General features: G+C 48.3%; 1 protein-coding gene across 4 annotated transcripts; it reads left to right on the top strand.

Annotated features, from left to right (window-relative positions):
• The first annotated feature begins 40 nt into the window (after nt 1–40).
• On the top strand, nt 41–18,401 carry HSF1 (heat shock transcription factor 1). Of its 4 annotated transcripts, none has more exons than XM_066578198.1 (15): nt 41–178; nt 3,011–3,161; nt 7,368–7,476; nt 7,683–7,819; nt 7,893–8,017; nt 8,514–8,589; nt 9,458–9,519; nt 10,581–10,677; nt 11,147–11,277; nt 11,361–11,588; nt 12,249–12,341; nt 14,325–14,430; nt 14,508–14,573; nt 17,048–17,114; nt 17,193–18,401. In XM_066578198.1, exons 2-15 carry the CDS (start codon nt 3,054–3,056, stop codon nt 17,363–17,365), a joined length of 1,578 nt encoding a protein of 525 aa, XP_066434295.1. In that variant the 5' UTR covers nt 41–178; nt 3,011–3,053; the 3' UTR covers nt 17,366–18,401. The 4 variants fall into 4 exon arrangements, with proteins under 4 accessions (XP_066434295.1, XP_066434294.1, XP_066434296.1 ...); XM_066578197.1 differs by having other exon boundaries at nt 44–178; nt 3,008–3,161; XM_066578199.1 differs by having other exon boundaries at nt 44–178; nt 3,008–3,161; nt 12,249–12,326.
• The last annotated feature ends 2,379 nt before the right edge of the window (nt 18,402–20,780 follow it).

Consider the following 20,780-nt stretch of genomic DNA (forward strand, 5'->3'; position numbering starts at 1 on the left):
GAAGGGACTCGGCAGCAGATGAGGTCGATGAACGGACATGGGGGACGACGCATGCGCAGAACGTGACATCATAGCAAGATGGCGGCGACCAGAGCAGTGTGGGCCCGACCCTGTGCGCAGATCACCCGGGGCCCCTGAGAGCCGCAGGAGCCGAGAGTCCAGATTCTGCGGAGTCCGGGTACCTGTACCCCCCATACCCCGATATCATACATCTCTAATTACCCCTGATATTACACATACTAATAACTTCCCTAGTGACTCTTATTATTACCCCCCCGAAAACTACATACACTACTAACTGCCCCAGTGACCCCTTATTACCCCTTATATTACATATACTGATATCTGCCCCCTTATTACTCCCTTAATAAACTCTCCTTGTCAAAAACACCCCCGCCCCCAGAAGAAGTTGTCGCTTTGCTGCAGACTCGTCCTGCAGTTCCATCTCAGGCAGACATGTAAATGCTGAGAGTTATGGGGTGATTAGATGGACGGTCTTCTCACCGGAGGCCCTAGAAGTGGTCCCACCCTTGGCCTATAAGAGGCTCTCGGAGGCTCCTTGTGTGTAGTGACCTCGTCTTCTGCTTGTGTAGAGCTTGTTGACCACTAGACGCCTCTAAGAGGAGAGATGTCACCCGTTACCAGAGTCTGAGGGGGGCGCATTATTGGGATGTGAGAAGCTGGATGGTCGTATCCATGAATTGTCCCCCACCGGCCATTCTGACCAGACTGGTAGGAGGTGTTGGGACCAGTGGGTGTGTGAGGGCACACAAGGCGACTGGGCTCAGGGCGCCCCCTACAGACCACCAATAGAGAGGAGCGTCTGATTGACCGACAAGCATCAGCAGCTCCAACTGTTTGTTTTCGACCATCCAGAGACAGGTGGCGCCATCGTTACACCCCTTTGTATGTAGGAACCATTGGTCTCATGGCGCCCATTACATGTACGGCCACTGACACCCACCGTCACCTCCGTTTGCATTAGTGTTGAGACCAATGAAACCAGATGCTACGGAGTGGAACCGGGTTGTCTTTAGTGATGAATCCCAGTTTAGTTTGGGCGCTGACGACGGCGCTGTTCGTGTCTGGATACTTCGGGGTGAGCGCCTCAATCCTGGTTTTGGTGTGATGGTCCGGGGGGGGGGGGGGGGGGCATCACATACGACAGTCAGTGACCCCCAGTAGTGGTACGAGGGACAATGACAGCTCAGCGATATGTTCAGGACATCCTGCAGCCACTTGTGTTACTCTAATGGTGGCTGCCAGCAGGATAATGCTCGGCCGCACACAGGAATGTCCCCACAACATTGTCACACTTCTGTGCCCACCCGTATCACATCTTGTATCCAAGCTAGAGGTGGTACAACAGGGTACTAGAGCCTCCATGCCCGCCAGTATCACATCTTGTATCCAAGCTAGAGGCGGTACAACACGGTACTAGAGCCTCCATGCTGCCCGTATCACATCTTGTATCCAAGCTAGAGGCGGTACAACAGGGTACTAGAGCCTCCATGCTGCCCGTATCACATCTTGTATCCAAGCTAGAGGCAGTACAACAGGGTACTAGAGCCTCATTGCCCATCTGTATCATATCTTGTATCCAAGCTAGAGGCAGTACAACAGGGTACTAGAGCCTCCATGCCCATCTGTATCATATCTTGTATCCAAGCTAGAGGCGGTACAACAGGGTACTAGAGCCTCCATGCTCCCCGTATCACATCTTGTATCCAAGCTAGAGGCGGTACAACGGGTTACTAGAGCCTCCCTACAAGAGGTCAGTCCTCCACAATAAATGATGCTTTTGCGCTGATATTGTAATCACTTGTATCAACGTTACAATCACACAGAGAAAGTTTCATTCTCTTCCGACAACTTCTAGGCGAGGGATGTTACTGACGAGAAGTGTATATACACTGATAACTGCCCCAGTGTCATCCTTATTATCCCCTGATATATATGCACACTGATAACTGCCCCAGTCATCCCCTTATGATCCCTCTGATATTACATACAATTATAATAGCCTTAGTGATCCCCCTATTACCCATATATATATTTATTACACACAGTCTCAGTGATCCCCTTATTAACCCCAAATACACATATACACGTTATACTGATAACTGCCCCAGTAATCACCTTATTGCCCTCTGATATTATATATAGACTAATATCATACCTCTCGTTGTGATATTACGAATTGCCCTGATTTCAGGTTATTTGAATACAGCGTCCTTCATGCCCATAGTATAATCAGTATTCTCTGTCCGTTCTGGTGCTGCGCTGTACCTGTTCCCTGTGCACCACAGAGCTGACAGTCTATTCCTTCCGCTTGGTCCTGGTGCATGATGTTCAAGGGGCTGTACCAAAATCTAAAGTTATTTCCTGCCCACAGGATAAAATATAACTTTATAATCTTCTGTTTTCAGGAGTGATGGAGCTCTTATCAGTGAGACCCCCACCAATCCCAAGAACCAGGGTTTCGTGTCCCATCTTCTCTTCACTGCGGGCTTACTGCACCCCTCCAGCGAGGAGGAGATTGAATGGGGCAGCGACCATGAATGTGCAACGCTGCTCCATTCACTTTCAGTGGGACTGCCAACAACAAGTAGAAGTGCTGAGCAATTTCCATCAGCCCTATTGAAATGAATGGAGTGGCAGCCGCACATGCCCAATCGTCTCTCCATCCACTCTGGTGTCACTGCGGGTGGGAGAAGCAACCCTGCAGTGGTCAGAAGAGAGGGACACGGGACCCCTGTTCTCAGACTTAGTGGGGGTCTCAGCAGTGAGACCCCCACTGATCATAATGTTTTGTCCTACCCACAGGTTAGGGAGTAACATGAGATTTGGGGCTAACCCCTTTATTGGCCTGGTTACCAGAGGTTTTGTAGCATCGGGGATTATGCTGTGTCGTTCCTCTCCGTTACTGTTGGTGGACGGTGTGTGCTCCTCTCCAGGTCTCCCTCCATCTCTGATGTAGTTTCCTCTTTCTTTCCCTCATTTTCAGCAGTATCTTCTCCTGTATCCACCCCTCTACAGCCGTTCACTGCAAGATGGAGACGCACGCTGCTGGTGGAGGGAGTAATGTGCCGGCCTTCCTGGCCAAGTTATGGACTCTGGTGGAGGACCCAGAGACGGACCCTCTGATTTGCTGGAGTCCGGTAAGACCCCCTGTATGGTAAAGAGCCCCCAAGTGTGTAGTGTGGGGGGTGCACATGATTCACTGCCAGTTCCAGTTACTAGATTAGGGTCAAATGCGGAGTATAACCCTGGTGTGGGACCACCCAGACTGATGTGTAAGAGACCCTTCCCCAGTATATACAGCCTGTTGTAACTCACCAAGTTTATTTAGTGAACTCCATAACATTTGTGCTGACTTTCTCTCTCTGGATCAGAGGTTGAGCTTCTGAATGTGGTCTGTTCCTTGAGATTATGGCCTCCACACTTGCAGATAAGTCTGTGACCAGGACTATGAGGCTCTTCCCTCTCACTGCTCATTTCCAAACCTTTTTTTGATCTCCATTGAGTTTCCAGCAGCTATTGCAAGATGGCGGCAGCTGTGGGAAGATGTGGGATGTCAGTCTTCACTAGAAATGAAAATGCAACTTTGTAAAATGAAAGAAAAGTCCTGCATGATGGTTGGTCCTCATGGAGGAGGAGACGTTCTGCCAGATCGCTGGTCTTTGCAGGAAAAGGATACGTCCTGCAGGATCGCAGGTTCTCATGGAAGAAGAGAGGTCCTGCCAGATTGCTAGTCCTCACGGGAAGAGTAGAGGTCCAGCAGGATCACACATCCTCATGGAAAAAGAGGGGTCCTGCCAGATTGCTGGTCCTTGGGTGAAGAGGAGAGGTCCTTGGGTGAAGAGGAGAGGTCCTGTGGGATGGCTGGTTCTTGTGGAAGGGGAAAAGTCTTGCCAGTTCACTGGTCCTCGCGGGAAGGGGAGGTGTCCTGTCAAATTGCTGCTCTGAGCTGGAAGAGGGGGAGGTCTTGCTGGATTGCTGGTCCTTGTGGACAGGGGAGAGGTTCACTGGTCTTCGGGTGAAGAGAAGAGGTCCTGTGGGAGGGCTGGCTTTTTTGGAGGAGGAGAAGTCCTTCTAGTTCGCGGGAAAAAGACAGTCCCCGGCAGGAAGGGGCAGTGGAGGGGTCAGGTCTTGCTGGATCGCTGGTCCCCGGCAGAAAGGGAAGGGGTCGGGTTATGCAGTCTTGCTGGTCCGAGACGGCAGGATCCTCACGAGAAAATTAATACAACAGAGGACAATATACGGCTGCAAAAGGACCTAGATAAGCTGCGGGCTTGGGCAGAAAAATGGCAAATGAAGTTCAATATTGATAAATGTAAGGTTATGCACATGGGCAGGAGAAACGGATGTCCACAATATACACTAAATAGGGTACTGCTAGGGAAAAGTGATATGGAAAAAGACCTGGGGGTACTAGTGGACTGTAGACTTAAATGGAGCAATCAATGCCAGTCAGCTGCTGCAAAAGCAAATAAAATATTGGGGTGCATTAAAAGAGGTATAGGGGCGAGGGACGAGAACATTATCCTCCCACTATATAAGGCACTTGTCATGCCCCACATGGAATACTGCGTACAGTTCTGGACACCGGTGCTCAGGAAAGATGTCACAGTGCTTGAGGGGGTTCAAAGAAGAGCGACTAAATTAATAAACGGAATGAGAGAACTGGAATACCCAGAGAGGATATCAAAACTGGGATTATTAACCCTAAAAAAAAGTCTGTTAAGGTGTGACCAAATACACTAATTTGTTACCTGCGACTTCGTCCGTGTTGAATTTGCTGAATTTGTATTTTTTAATCTCATCTGTGCTTTGCTGTATATTGAAACGTGAAAAGGTGAAAGGAATGTAACTGCGATCTGCTGTCAGCGCAGTTCTGTATGTTTTTGGTCGTGTCATCTTTTGCTAGGATATAAAGGTTTTGTGGGCTGTATACACGTGAGCCGCCACATACAGTTGCCCATAAGAAATACCGTATATACCGGCGTATAAGGCGACGGGGCGTATAAGACGACCCCCCAACTGTCACCTTATACGCCGGTATACAGTGGAGAAAAAAAAAAAAAATTTATTACTCACCTCCCACGGTGTTCTGTCGCGCTCCGGCAGGATGTCGCTCGCTCCGGCAGGCTGTCGCTCGCTCCTCGTCCCCGCCGCAGCATAGCTTTCTGAATGCGGGGCTAGAAATCCCCGCTTCCAGAAAGCTAATACACACGCCGGCAGCCATGACAGCATTGAATGGCTGTGATTGGCTGAAGGCGCACGTGTTAGCAATCACACCCATTCAATGATGTCATTGAATGAGTGTGATTGGCTGAAGCCACGTGTGCTTTAGCCAATCACAGCCATTCAATGATGTCATGGCTGCCGGCGTGTGTATTAGCTTTCTGGAAGCGGGGATTTCAAGCCCCGCATTCAGAAAGCTATGCTGCGGCGGGGACGAGGAGCGAGCGACAGCCTGCCGGAACGAGCGACATCCTGCCGGAGCGCGACAGAACGCCGTGGGAGGTGAGTAATAAATTTATTTTTTTTTCACTTTTTTTTTGTATTACCGGCGCATAAGACGACCCCCGACTGCAGAGCAGATTTTTCGGGGTTCAAAAGTCGTCTTATACGCCGGTATATACGGTACATGTTTTTTTTTCTAAATGTACAAAAATAAAAGCTGCGTTGTGATTTGGTTGCTATGGGCAACACAGATTATAACTTTTTTTTTTTTTGTTCAAGTTTTAATCCCAGGCAACGCGGGGTATGCTTGCTAGTTTAATAATCGCATACGTGCGGCAATGTCTGCCCTCGCGTGTCTGCCCATTTGTGTAGGCATAGCTTATGATGTGCACCTCACCACACGGGGCCCAATGGCAGAGCGAAGATGCGCCTGTGCATCACCAAATAAATCTTTTTTGGCGCACTCCCTCGAGAATTGATACATTTTCAGGATAAAATGTAGCCTATGGTCCGTACCAGAAGGGGTCAGGTCCTGCTGGATCGCTGGTCCTTGCGGGAAGCGGAGAAATTCGCTGGTCCTCAGGCGGAGAGGCCCTGCGGGATGGCTGGCTCTTTTGGAGGAGAAATACTCTGTTCACTAACCGTCACAGGAAGGGGTCCTGCCGGATCACTGGTCCTCATGGGAATGGCAGGGGTCCTGCCAGATTATTGACCATTGTGGTAAGAGAAGAGGCCATGCCAAATGGCACTGTTGAATCTGGGAGGGGTACCATCTACAACCCCTGAGGCTGACTGACTGCTTTCTATAATGATGACCCCCGCCTTCTATTATGATAATGAGGTGCTGCTGCTGGACTCCTCCCTCTAATGATAATGTAATGATGCTGACCCCCGACCTCTCTAATGATAATGAAGTAATGCTGCTGACTCCGCCCTCTAAAATATTACTTTGACCCTGCTCCTTCTAATAAAGCGGATGCCTCTACACCCCCCACCCACCCCCATCTGGTGTATGTTGGTGTTCTGGAAGTCGGCGACTGTTTTCTGTTATCAGACTGCGGTGGTGGTGGTGTTTTGCCAGTCAGGATATAAAAGTTTTTGGGGGGTGATTTATTATTCCACATGTCCTCTAGTGTGTCGGTAATGGCTGCTGCTCTCTGTTATCAGGCAGTCCACGGCGCAGTGTTGTCGGTCAGGTTATGTACAGTTGGGGGGGGGTGTAACTGTATTATACCACATGTGCTCAGGGGAGTCGGTGACCGCTGTGGATCTCATTGCTCCGGTTTGGATTGTGTTTCACGTTTCTCCATTCGGTCATCTCCGCACTGTATATTTCCCGTGTCCTGCGCCAAGTGCAGCGCTGTAAGCTGATCCCCCGGCTCACACATGTTTATCATTTGCTCTGTTCTGGGGGTGTGATGTTCTTGCCACAAGTAGCGGTCTGGCCGGCATCCAGTGAAGGAAGGGGGGGGGACCGTCTGTTCGGAGTTGATTGTTTGCTGTCCCTGATCCTGCCGCGCTGCGGCCCTGACACCCTGCGTCTACTAGCCTGGTAGTTGCCACACGTGCAAGCTGCCAGGTCCCTGTAGGTGCAACATTCCAGGTGTTGTGGTGGCTGCGGATTGTGGCCATGTGCTCTGCATCCAGGAATTGTGCCCCAAATCATCAGTGTCCTCATCTGCCCCGGTCTATAGTGGTATATACTGTAGATTAACCCCAACTTCCCCAAACTGCCTTCCACCACTTAACCTAGGTGGTTTACTTTACGCTGCGCCCACCAGAAGGCAAGAACCATTTTGGTTACTGTATTTTCTGCTTCTCTTGTACTTTTTTTTTCTTTTTTTTTTTCTTCTTCTTCTTCTTTTTTTAACCCCCTCATGTCTTTTGTCTTTCCTCAGGAAGGGAACAGTTTTCACGTCTTTGACCAGGGACGTTTTGCCAAAGAAGTTCTTCCAAAGTACTTCAAGCACAACAACATGGCGAGCTTCGTGCGGCAGCTCAATATGTGTGAGTATTGGCACGCTCCAGCCACATTGTAACCATATGGTGTCCCTCTGCACAATCTGAGTCCCCTATCAGTGCTGCTTGCTTGGCCATCAGGTGGGCGCCCAATCGGGGCCGCCCGGGTGCTGTGCCGGTAGGCCACTTAAATGCCGGGTAGACTTCTGCCCAGGGTAGTGGGATAACTGGGCTTTGTTTTGCTCTCTCCTCAGACGGCTTTCGGAAGGTGGTCCACATTGAGCAAGGCGGCCTGGTGAAGCCTGAGAAGGACGACACCGAATTCCAGCATCCGTATTTCATCCGTGCTCATGAGCATTTGCTAGAGAACATTAAGCGGAAGGTCAACAACGTGAGTGTGCGGCAATGGGGGGAGGGGAGGCTTCATGTTAACCTTCATGTGGCATAATAATTTCTGGCCTCAGCTGTCAGGAACCAAAACGGTGGAGGTGAAAGTTCATCAGGACAACGTCAGTAAGCTGCTGACAGACGTGCAAGTCATGAAGGGGAAACAAGAGAGCATTGACTGCCGCCTGCTGGCCATGAAACAGTGAGTGCCGCGTATTATTGTCACCATTCTGGTGTTGTCATGTCAGGGCATGTTAACACAGCAGAATCCGCCTCTGAATTTGTGGCAGAAATCCGAGGCTGTTCTCCCGCAGACTTGGCAGCAGATCTGTATGCAGATTTATTCCCGTCAGTTGTCAAAATCCAATGCATTTCTATGTGAAGAAATGACATGTCGCTACTTCACATGAAAACTCATCACAAAACTCTGTATGCAAGTTTTGTTCATTGACGTGGTTAAATCTGGCTTCAAATTCACGGCAAAAATGGGCATCTTAGCCTCAAATCTCTGCCATGGTTTTAGAGGCAGGATCCGTGTGTAAAATTCCATGTCTGATTCCGCCGTGTGAACGTACCTTTACATGTCTTCTCCACTTTAATGTTTAATCCGTTTCTGGGAAAGCTCAGTGACAACCGAGCCGCCATTACTGCAGTCACCGGGGTTGTCGCCTGCTAATGGTGTGGTTTGTCCCCCACAGTGAGAATGAGGCGCTCTGGAGGGAAGTGGCTAGTCTGCGCCAGAAACATGCCCAGCAGCAGAAGGTGGTCAATAAGGTGAGCAGACGGACTACATATTACTACTACTCCCAGCATGCCCGAACAGCCACACTGACCTGTACAAAACGTGTGCATTACCGGACTACTTTATAACAAAAGTCCTGACTTTTTATGGTCCTGAGCTCTGATAACCCGGTATATAAGAAGGTGTTGATGCAGAAAGGAGTATTCTGTGCTTTTACTATTGATGATGTACCCTCAGCTGGTCGGCATGGAGGAGTCAAGCGATCTGTTACATGTCCAGCACCGCTGTGCTGACAGCGGACTGGAGGATCAGCTGATTGGCAGGGAGCTTTAGCGGTAGATCCCTGCCGATCAACTATTGACCTATTCTGAGGGTTGGCCAACAGTAGTAAAAGCCCGGACGATCTGTTACATGACCGGCACCGCTGTGCTGACAACAGACCGAAGGCTCATCTGATTGGCTGGGAGCTTTAGCGGTAGATCCCTGCCGATCAACTATTGACCTATTGCTGTCTCTATGTGATGGGAGAATAAAGAGTACATTTTAAATATCTCCTCTACATGCTGCCAGGATTTTCTTCATTACGTGGACTTCTGTGGGAGTGCGGTTTGGACTCTTATCTGGCTGTTGCATTTGGTGGCCCTACCCAGTTTGGGTTTTTCTGATGCTGTTGACACACTTTGTTATTCAACTATTGACCTATTCTGAGGGTTGGTCAGCGGTAGTAAAAGCCTGGAATACCCCTTAAAATATCAGGACTTCACTCGATAGTCCAGCTTTGCATTTTCTGGCTGTGCGTGTACAGGTGCCATAACCGTGTCCTCTACTGGGGTCAGATGTGCAGGACGCTGGGGACACATCTGGATTCCGAGGACATACATTCTGTTTTTCTTTCTCCAGCTCATCCAGTTCCTCATCTCTCTGGTCCAGTCTAACCGGATTCTGGGGATGAAACGTAAAATGTAAGTGATGTTAACTGTCTTGGCCAACTTCTGTGGTTTTATTTATGCTTTGGACTGAATTTCTGAAAATCCGGCACACAAAAATCAACCCACTCCGGATTATCAGGAATACGCTGAAGGTGACTCGGCATGAGCGCTGCACGTTACCTGCGACTTCCCCCACACTATAAAGAACGAGAGTCCTTACTACGGTCCAGATACAACGAGCCGGAGACATGTAATTATATTTGTATACAATATCTCTACCCACTGCCCAAAAAATTAAGGGGACATCAAATTACACGTCAGATCTCGATGAACTAAAGACATGCTCTAGGTACCCTCCTCTGGCATCCATGCTCTTCACAATGACAGACCTGCCAATTCCATTATTCTGTGGCAAATACTGTTTGAGCTGCATATTACTGAGCTGTGAGCACTGCTCCTACTACAGGACATTGGATCCTCATGCCACCCTCTGTTACTGGCAGTTTGGTCACTAGCCCACTGCAGGGCATTTCATAGCGCTCTGGCGGTGTTCTACTGTTCCTCCAGTCCTGATGCTGGTGGTTGCCCTTCTATGGCCCTGCCCAGCTCTCCTTGTGTAATGGTCCCTGTTCTGGTATCTGATTTATGCTCTTGAGACTGTGTTGGGAGACGCAGCAAACCTTGTGACAGTGCATATGAATGTGCCATCCTGGGAGAGCAGGACTACCTCTGCAACCTGATTGGGCGGCAGGTAGCGCCTCATGTACCAGCAGTGACAAGGACACCAGCAAAACCTAGAACTAGAGAAGAATCAATCGAGGAGACAATAATTGTCTCCCTTTTTGGGGAGGAAGGTCTTTCTGTTGCCTCTCCGGCGCTCCTTTTGTCACTTCCATTTGCACCAAAGCAGATAAATTTGATTCACAATCACTTAATGTCCCTGTGGTGTAAGTGACTTTGGGTTATACCATGATGCATAAGTGTTACCAACTTTTTTTGAGTAGTGTATATTATCTATGTTGGTTTGTATCCTGTGGGAAAGTAGCAAATCTATGTGTTGTCTCCTAGACATTAACTGTGTTCTTCTTTTACAGACCTCTCATGCTGAATGACAGTAGTCCAACCCATTCCCTACCGAAATACAGTCGCCCGTACTCTCTGGAGCCGATGCAGGGAGCCGCCGCTTATCCTGTAAGATCAGCAATGGCTCCTGCTTCATTAGTCTCTTGTTGTTTTTTTACACCTGTCCTCTCCAATACCATCTGTCTTTCGTTTCTTGCTCTCTCTGCACTATCTTTCCACCTCTATTTTGTGTGTAAGCTGTGTACTTTTGGGTGGCATCTTGTTTGTGTGAGGAGTAAGCTGTGTGCCCAGGGTGCTATCTTCTCTGTGCTACATATAAGCGGCATACTGTGGGGTGGTACCTTCACTGTTCGCTTTGTAAGCTACTTACTCTTGGGGGCACCTTCTCTGTGTGATGTGTGAGCTGTGTACTCCAGGGTGATGCCTTTTTTGTGCTGGTGACTAAGCTGAATGCTCCGGGGTGACACTTTCTCTGTCTAGTGTGTAGACTGCGTATTTCGGGGTGACGCCTTCTCTGTGCCGTGACTAAGCTGCATACTCCCGGGTGACGCCCCTCCATTGTATGTTTCTGTTCCAGGCTTCTTTTTCTGGATACGCGGCCACCGGACGCTACTCTCCAGATTCCACTGATGGCCCCATAATCTCTGATGTGACAGAGGTGGCGGTCTCCAGTCCCCCAACATCTCCAGACCCCAGCTTGGGGGAGAGGTAAGTGCAGCCCACACACACATCTCCTCTTCCAGTAGTCTGCACTTGCAGGGGTAACACGGAGCTCCCCACTTCTCTTGTAGGTGTAGTCCAGTTATCCTGATTAAAGAAGAGCCCCTCACCCCTGACAGCCAAGTGACCTCCGAATCCAGCCCCCTCCGTGCCGAGGACGCGGAGAACTCCTTGTCTCCTACCACTTTCATTGACTCCATCTTGCAAGAGCATGACCCCAGTGAGGGATCGGCCAGGGATGATGATCACCCACCGCCCGGAGAACAGGAGCCCTGTCTCAGTGTGGCCTGCCTGGACAAGTAAGTGTTGAGCGAGTCTGATCAGAAAAGATGTGTGGACTGTGCTGCGGCCAGCGGGACTCTGAGGGCTCGCTCCATCTGTTCAACCTCACACCGGTGCTCTGTACCTCGCTGTTGCTCAGAAAACAGTTACTGTTCTCTCTTTCACTTTGTGCTCCGTCATCTTTTTCAGCCAACTTTTTGTTTTCTCTCGGCCCTGTCCTGTAGCCGCTCTCCCGCCCATTTTCTGACTGGGCTCACTGCGTTCTTGCTGTCCTCTTCTTTTAGCTGCTCTCTAGCCTGTTCTCTCAGCTCTGCTTTTGCTTTTTTCCTTTACGCTGCTTTCTCTCCTTGCTTTTGTGCCTCTTTAGCTCTCTCCTTTAGGCTTTGCTGGCTGTCCTCTTCATTAGCAGTTCTCTGACCGCTGTGCTTGCCGCTTTCTGCTACTTGCTGTCCTAGCTCTTCTGCAGGTTGCGCTTCCTGTCCTCACTTTGTCAGGCAACATTCTGTTTTCTTACTCGCTCTCTGTCCTCTTTACTGTTTGTGTCTCTGCGTCCATCATGTATTTCTCATCTCCTCGGTTGTTTTTGCGTGAGACGTGGCCCCTCTAAGTGGCCCCTGACTTTTCTTCTGTTCTCTTTCGCAGCTCTGGTTCCATTCTCTTGTGTTTGTCTTTTTCAGCATTTCTTGCAGTCGCCAGATGTCTGAGGTGTCTCGACTCTGCTCCTCTCCCTCCCTGCAGAGCAGAACAGAGCCCGGGTCAGATTTGTTTGTGTATGTTGTCGGCACTTGCGACCTACGCTGTGTATTGCTCTCCCGCCCAATGTACATAATACAGAGCCCCCCTCCCTGCACAGTGATCCCTATGAGCAGGGGCGCTCATGGATCTGTCCTCTGCAGAACGCCGCACAAAAGGTTTAAGTGACATCTAGTGAGAGACGATCCCTTATATTAATCTGTCGTGATGCACCATTTCCAGTTCACCTTTTTTAAATCGCACTGGGCGGAGCTTTGTGGTCACATGACCCCACACCTGATGACTGGAAGATTTAAAACGGGACAGAGTCTGGCACTTATTTCCTGGAAACCTGTGCTGAGAATTTTGTATTGCTTGGCACATGTGGGCTGCCATGTGGGTGGTCCTACTTTAGAGTAATAATGCCATGACCCAGCGGTGTGAAAAAGCGTGATCTTTCCTTCATGTTTGTCAATACTGCATGTATGCAGGTGGCTGACCGTGTGACCGGAAGAACAGCTCTGGAGCACAGACTGCTGCTCAGACAATTTAAACACTGCAGAATATGAGAACTGAAACATTACGGAGACAGTATTTTACAAACTATGTGCCCCCCACCCTCCCACCCCCTTTCAGCCCCATACCCAGTAGTACATGCAGGATGATGGGTCTCTTTTCCCCCAACCCCCACCCAGTACTGCATGCTGGGTGCGAGGTCTTCCCTCCCAGTAGTGTATGCTGGGTACGTGGTCTGCCCCCCTCCTAGTAATATATGCTGGGTGTATCCAGGATGCTGCTGTCACTAGCTTTTTAAATAGGAGCACAGCTTCATTCCTGTACTGCTTTCTTCTTCAGTCCATAAAGGATCTCCTCTTCCCTGTGCAGACCGACATTGATAATGAGGAGTGTGTGGCCCCTTCCTATTAGACTTTGCCATGGCTGCTCCGCTTTCTCTCTACACTTGTATACAGCCTGTACAAGTGTTATTCCCCCTCCTGCAGACTGCCTTGTGTGTGTGTTTCTTTCCTATCTACAGTCTGTGTGATCTGCCCTCCGTGGATACTTTCTCATCCTTCTATTCTGCTCTATACAAGCTTCCCTTTTCTCTACTGCTATCTAACACTCTGAGAAGGGAGGGGAGAGCAGAAAGATGCCACCCCACACTGCTCTTGGCGGAGTCTGCTCTACGTCAGCAGCAGCACAGCCGACTATGTACAGGAGTTACACGGATTCCACAGCAGCAGAATGATGGGAGATTTTGAATGATGGCTCCTTAGAAAGTTACTTATGGGTTCATTCACACGTGGCAGAATTGATGCAGATTTTCAGCAGCTGAAAATCTACCTCAAATTCAACGTCAAACTATGTAAAAATCCTCCGTCATTGTGGATTTTAATAATGATTTAGCAGCAGACTTCACCCCTTCAATATTCGGGTGTAAATGCTGCAGATCCGCCTCAAAATCGGCAATGTGCAGATTTTGATGTGGTACTGCAACAAAATCTACAGCACCAAATAAGCTTGTGCATTTTGGGGGATCTGCACCAAAATACGCTACATGTGAATGCACTCTAAGGCCACTCATCCATCCACTTATCCATTACACATCCATTTTTTCTAGCGTTTAACGCTGTCATATGCTACCATGCATACTATACCAGGCAGAGCCTCTATACAATGTACCGCGCTGTGCCTGGTATGGACTGAAGTGACAGCGGTGCTCACCCAAGCGCTGCTGTCATTTCGTTCAGCTGGGATCCCGAGTGGTGGCCCCCTGCAGATCAACTATTGATGAACTATCCTGGGGATTAGTTCTAGAGAACCCCTTAAAGTAATGAACAGAGAGGAGCATGCAACAAGCACATAAAATAAGCTCTAGCTAGTACAGTCCTTCCCGCCCCCACCCTTCCTGCTGCCCAATGCCTACTGGTCTGTCCTGTGTACTGCACTGTCCTGCCATAAGGCCCTGACTCTCTTCTGTGCCACGCTGTTTTATCATTATTGTGCTATTTTGTCATTAGGTGCGAGCTGAATGACCACGTGGACATCATCGACTCCAGCTTGGACAATCTGCAGAGCATGTTCAGTGGCCACAACTTCAGCATGGATACCAGCGCCTTACTAGATGTGAGTCCTGACCCCCTTTATATTCCCACACTTTCATCCCCTGATATCCGTCTGACCTCTGACTCTTCTTCCTACAGCTCTTCAGTCCTTCCCTGACAATCCCAGACCTGCCCCTCTCAGACCTGGACTCCAGCCTGGCTAGTGTGAGTATGTGACTGGGATACATAATCTTGCCACGTGCACTAAGTACCCCGGGTGGAATGCCCTTTAGTGCCCTCAGCTCTATTGTCTCTGGTGAGTCGATGGAGGGTGGCTTACATCTGCGTTGGGTGATGCCGTTGTCTACCATCCTGCAGAGAAATCTGGGTAATTCCATACTGGGTCTGTATGCTTAAAGGAAACATGTCAGAAGAGGACCTCTGTGAGGGGCTGCGGACGGCATCATGACGTCATTGTGACCTAATCACAGTTCTCCTTCAGTAGCTCAGCTAATGAGACTTTAAAGGGGTTGTACCAAACAACTTTTATCACCATATGATAGGTGATGTAAGTTTGATCAGTGGGGGTTTCACTCAATCCCAAGAACAGAAGCTCAGTGTTTCCTCTTCTCTTCATTGTGGGCTTGCTGCACCCCATGCCACCCAATTGTGAAGAGAAGAGGGGTAGAATGGAGCAATGGTTGCGTAAGCGCAGTGTTACTTTATTGATTTTTCAGTGGCATTACCGGACATAGCTGAGGCTTGTACTTCGCCATTTCTTTCCATCAGCCCCACTGAAATGATGGAAGCCACATGTGCGACCACTGCTTCATTCTATCTGATGTCACTGCGGGTGGGTGCAGCAAGCCCAGCAGTAAAAGTCCCCAATCTCAGGATCGTTTGGGGTCTCAGTAGTGAGACCCTTGCCAATCAGGCCTTTTATCACCTATTCTATGGTTCAATTTCATTAAAAGACAATCTCTCGCCATGTTCTTGCAGCCTTTACTGAGAGCACCATGAGATGGTGACCGTCACCCTGATTGCTGTGATATGTCTGCTGGTATGCATCTGTGCGGTAGTCTTGGAAAACGTCCATTTTATTAGCAGCAGCCAGACACAGAACTAGTCCTGCATATTCATGAGCTGCAGGCTGACCACACCCACCCCACCCTCCAGCCAATGATTGGCAGCTGTCTCCAACCACAATAATAGGCTGTCAGCTGTCACTCAGTGGCTGGAGGGCGGGGTGGGTGTAGCTAGCCTGCAGCTCCTGAATATCCAGGACTACTTTAAGTAGTCCTCTATGCATGTACTGCTAAAAAGCAAGTTTCTCCAAGACTCCTGCCCAGATCCACACAACAGACACATGACTGTATTCAGCGTGACTCACTACCTTGTGCTGCAAAAAGATGGTGACCGTCTCTTTAACTCTCATATAAATTCTCCAACTTTCTAATATACTTCATGTTTCAATTCCTTACAATTTTCAAGATCTATGTTTGCTGTCAGTGAATGAGAAACAGCCAACCACCTCCACCCCTAGTCCTGCTCTCAGCTGAGGGTTCACCACAACTGTATCTAGTCTGATGCATTGTAGGCACTAGATGCAATTGTAACAAAAACTCAGAGTAGAACTAGCTGTGTACAGGTTTACTGCCTTTAAATGAAAGCAAGAGGGTTCTCATTCACTAACATCCAGCATAGATCAAGAAACTTGTGAGAAACTGAAACAGTCATGGGCTTTTTCTTCAATGCAAAAATGAAGTTTAGATAAAACTGAAACCCCCTTTTCAGTGGACGTCTCCTTTCCCAGATGTTTAGCTGTAGATCAATAGGACATCATTAAAGCGCGACAAGCCGCAGTGTTTTTGCGTCCGTTGCATTTTTTTTCCAGTAGGCGAATTAAATACTTGCTGCCTGTTTTCCCCACAGAAAACAGCAGGTCTCTCAGTTTCTAGCAGTGGAATACCCTGTGATCAGCCTATTATTGGGGGGCTTGCTCCATTAAAAAAAAACAAAAAAACAATGTCCTAAATAGACTCTCTAATCACAGTGAATTGCAATTCATTAAACACTTCCGCATAGTTTTCAAGTTTTCTGCTTGTCAGTGGATTTGAATTGTTTTACTACATCCAGAAACTAAGGCCCAATGTTTAAAAACTATTTAAAAGCATTCGGATGCCATTTTCTCCTGGCGTTTGTACGCTGTGGGAGAAAATCGCAGCATGCACCATTTTGGCCGTGGATGCCTCGGAACGGCTTCCATTGAAGTCAATGGAAGCCGTCATACCCATGGCACAGCCACAATTGTCATCTCGCTTTGCTGCGGATCCATGGGAGAGCAGGACCCTTGAGAAAAAAAAAATTTCACTGCGCATACGTCCGCGCATCCGCTGTGCTGGATAAAGAAAATCCAGCCGGTGAAGAGGAAATTAGCGCTGGAGCCGTGGAGGTAAGAAAACCTATTTTTCTCCCCATGTCCGCGGGCAAGCAGGGATTCTGCTGTGGGAATTCAGCAGTCGAATCCCTGCGTGAAAGTGGACATTCAGCCTAAAATTTGACCTATTACACAGCTGAGGGATTGTTGCATTGTGTCTGTGCAGCTGTAGTTTTAATTCCTGAACCCCTTTAATGTTGGCGTGTGTCGCCTGGAGACATGACTGCACTAATTAGCTGCTCTTTTGTACTTGTGGCTACAGATCCAGGAACTGTTATCCTCCCAAGATCAGAAGTCCTCAGAAACGGAGGGCAGTACTGTGGGTGCAGGTAATGTCTCCCATCCGTTATAAGGTGCCTCGCGCCTCACTTTGTATCCAGCACTGAACTCTTCTGTCTTGTCCACAGGGAAGCAGCTGGTCCAATACACAGCTCAGCCTCTGATACTGATGAACTCACCTGGCTCCGACCTCCCCATCCTGCTGGAGCTGGCTGGGGACGAGACGGGCGATCACCCCGATGACCCATCTTTGCTGTCTTGGGACTCTCAGAACAAGTCCAGGGATTCTGGGATCTCTTAGTTGTTGCTTGGACCAGCGCCATCGCAGTCATGAGAGGCGTCCCACCTCTTTTGAGCGAGGGCCGGACACGTTTGCTGTGAGGCTCTGGACTTGCTTCTGGGAGCTTAGCGGGTTCTGTTCTCGTCACATGTAACCTCCGTATGTTTCCAGTGAGACCTGTGACTCCTCTCTGGTGGGACTGGTGGCCCAGGAGTTGCTTGTCTGCTATGCGGGTGGTTTGGGATGGCCGCTCCTGCCCCCTCCCCGGTGTGATGATGATGATTTCTTGATAGACCTTGTTTGATACACAGTTTGTTGCAGGTCGTTGATTGGCTATAATATGCAGTGACTGCCAGGGCTGCAGTACTCAGCGCCTCATATTGTCCTAGACTGCTCTTCCTGCCATCTTTTCCATTAGGCAAGTGGGCCTTCTCCAGATCGTCGCCCCTACCTTTTGAGGTGGGGTTGCAGTAGATGACTGTGACCACGTCCTTTCTTTGCTTCTTCCTGCTCTCTGTGATGTCATTGCTTAATTGCTCTGATTGGTCTTCTCTGCGGTCATTGCCCTAGCCGTTGGGCACGCTCTGCCCTGGTGTAGACATTGGTCCTGACAGGCAGGAATTAGTAGGTTGGGGTGGTTATATAGTCTAAGGAAGTGACTGATATAAAGCAATAAGCAGGCAGTGCACTGGGATTGTCGTAGAGGGGCGCTGAGGGTCACAGTAAGTTTCTATTGCTGGTCTTCATTGGAACATCGAAGATGTTCTGGGGAAAAAGAGAGGCCAATACTCAGTCAAGCTCTGCTCCAGGGCCGTACTCCTTAGCTTTTGGTTTGAGATTATATAATACAGTGCCCCACAGGGGGCAGTATGGTGAAGTGAGAGATCTATTACATCCAGGGGTTCTGCAGGGCGGTTATCATTGGTCACTTACCCTCTTGCCGGCGCTGAGGTTTGTATACTGACACTTGTTTATAGTGAGTTGTACTTTGGATTTTTATGCCGATTCTTTCTGTATAATCTTCTGTTATAATTATATTCAGCCGTGTATAAAGTAACCCTCGCTGTGCTGTCTCGTTACTGATGGTGGACCGCGGGACAAGCACTGGAGCCAGCTCAGAATTCCCGTGATATAAGATGGGCCTACAGATAAGGGTCAAGTAGTCGTGCAATCTGATGCCCACAGATCTTACACCTGTAAGGGTGCGTTCACACAGGGCAGAAAAATCCACACCAAAATCTGCATGTCTAACATGGATTTTAATACTGGATTGCTGCAGATTCACTATTTGCAAATCTACAGCAATTGCGCCACAAATCCACCTTTAAAATCGCAGACCTCAGGATGTTATGCCACTTGTGAAAGCAGCCGTAGGGGCCATTCAGTCCAGTGGCATGCATTTACATGGGTCGAGCTGTTGGGCAAACAATATCTGGCAGCTCGTCTCAGTGATGCTCACTCCTCTGCTGTTACACAGGAGCGAGTATCGCTCACAGCGCTGCTAGCGTAGAGGCAGAGCAGGCCGGGGAGTGTTCTAACCCCGCCGCCTCCATTCATAGTAAGCAGGTAGTCGTTTAGAAATGAACAACAGCTGTTTAAACTGAACAGTTTGTTGTTCACTCGCTACATGAGTTTACACGGGACGATTGTTGTTCAAATTCCTACAGGAGCTTGAACTACTCTGAACGATAATCATTCCATATAAAAGGGCCCTAAAGCATTGGAAGCCCGGTCTGAGCTGTTACTCACAATGGCCAACACAACTGCTAAGTCCCAGTTCTTACCGTCCTATTCCTGCACGTATTGCCTCGGCAGGAGTAGAAGCTAGCTACTTTCCCCCTTGCTGAGGTTAGTTATACTACAAGCATTTCTTAAATTTTGGCCAAATTAAATAATAATCTGTTGCTGAGTCCAGATTGTACATCATAACACAACATATTGACCCAATGGGGTCTTTGTTAATGACTATGTTCACATGTAAGAACCATGATAACAGTGTATAGAAAGCGTTATAAAAAGTCCCATCTACGACTGTATGTCTCTGCTTCCTTCTATTGCACCGGTCTCCGTGAGTGTCATGAGCCTATCGTTCCCCCACATTTGACAGTGTTTTCTATCACTGACTATTCAGTCTTCCTGCTACGACAGGTTTGCTTCCAGCAGAATGCAATTTTTTTGGATCGTGCAGAGTAGAAAATCCCCCAAGACTGGACTCTGGAGAATATATCCCCGCAGCTGCAGAGAATAGGAGTTATAGTACAGACCATAGATATAGCCACAGCCTCTGAGTGTAATGCGTGCTATGTGATACATAGCGTGTCCCAAAAATCATGGCGTGGCTTCAGGTGATTGTCGTATGTCTCCAAGTTTTCCTTCTTGAAGTTAATTGGACTGCATATCCATGGTGATGAGTACACAGGATGGCGACAGTTTAAAGGAAAGTGCAGTGTGTTTGGTGGCTAGTAAAATTAGAATCTGTAAACCTGTGTGAAGTGAGAACAGTCGTGTCTTTAACGAACAGCCACCACATACAAATAACATTTGTTGTTGGGATAAACAGTTGAAATATAGGAGATACATGTCGAACCAACGGCGTTCAGGAAGACCATCCATTAGTAAGAATTCAGCTGAAGACATTTGAAGAAGTTCTATCTGAAAACCATCTCTGTTAGTGGTTATAAACTACAGTTGTTGCATAAATCCACCCCTATAATATTCACAGAAGATACAATTTTGTGGTGGATATTCTTAAAGGAAAGCAGTTTACAAGTGTATTGCTCAGTGATGGAGCCACTTTACGTGTTTTGGGATATTGGCATAAACTAACAATACAGTTATGTACGTATATAGATAGGGGCTCACAGAGCTGTATGTGTACTGCCCTATTTATATAAGATGGGCAGACCATTGTACAGAACAAGCACTAGTGCCTCATGTGGTATCCTTTTGCCTTATAGAGTGTAAGTGTTTGTGAGCAGGGCCCTTTACCTTTTTATAAATCAGTTTTATACTGTATAGTGTTGCTTTTTTATATATATATATATATATATATATATATATAAAAATAATCTCCATCCTCTGGTTTGTAATGTGCTGCAGCATATGTTGGCACTATCTAAGTAGTATTAAACGTCCCCAATAAGTTCAGTGGTCCTAAAATTAATGTGCAGTGCCCTCAGAGATCGTGTGATTGCTCCATTTTTCTTATGAAAGGTGCTATGATATCACACACTGACCTCGAGATGTAGGACCGTCTTCCAGTACCCCAATTTGATGAGAAGATGGTATTCCTATGCCAGGCTGGTTACAGAATTTCCGGAAGAGACTTCCATGGTGCTGCATTGTTAGGGGAAGATGGAAGTGATGACTCGTGCGCTCCCCAGACCTGATGCCTCTGAATTGGTAGAGGTGGATGTAACTGAGAGATCTCTTCCCC

This window comes from Eleutherodactylus coqui, chromosome 9, assembly GCF_035609145.1.
Source record: "Eleutherodactylus coqui strain aEleCoq1 chromosome 9, aEleCoq1.hap1, whole genome shotgun sequence".
Classification (NCBI taxonomy): Eukaryota; Metazoa; Chordata; class Amphibia; order Anura; family Eleutherodactylidae; genus Eleutherodactylus; species Eleutherodactylus coqui.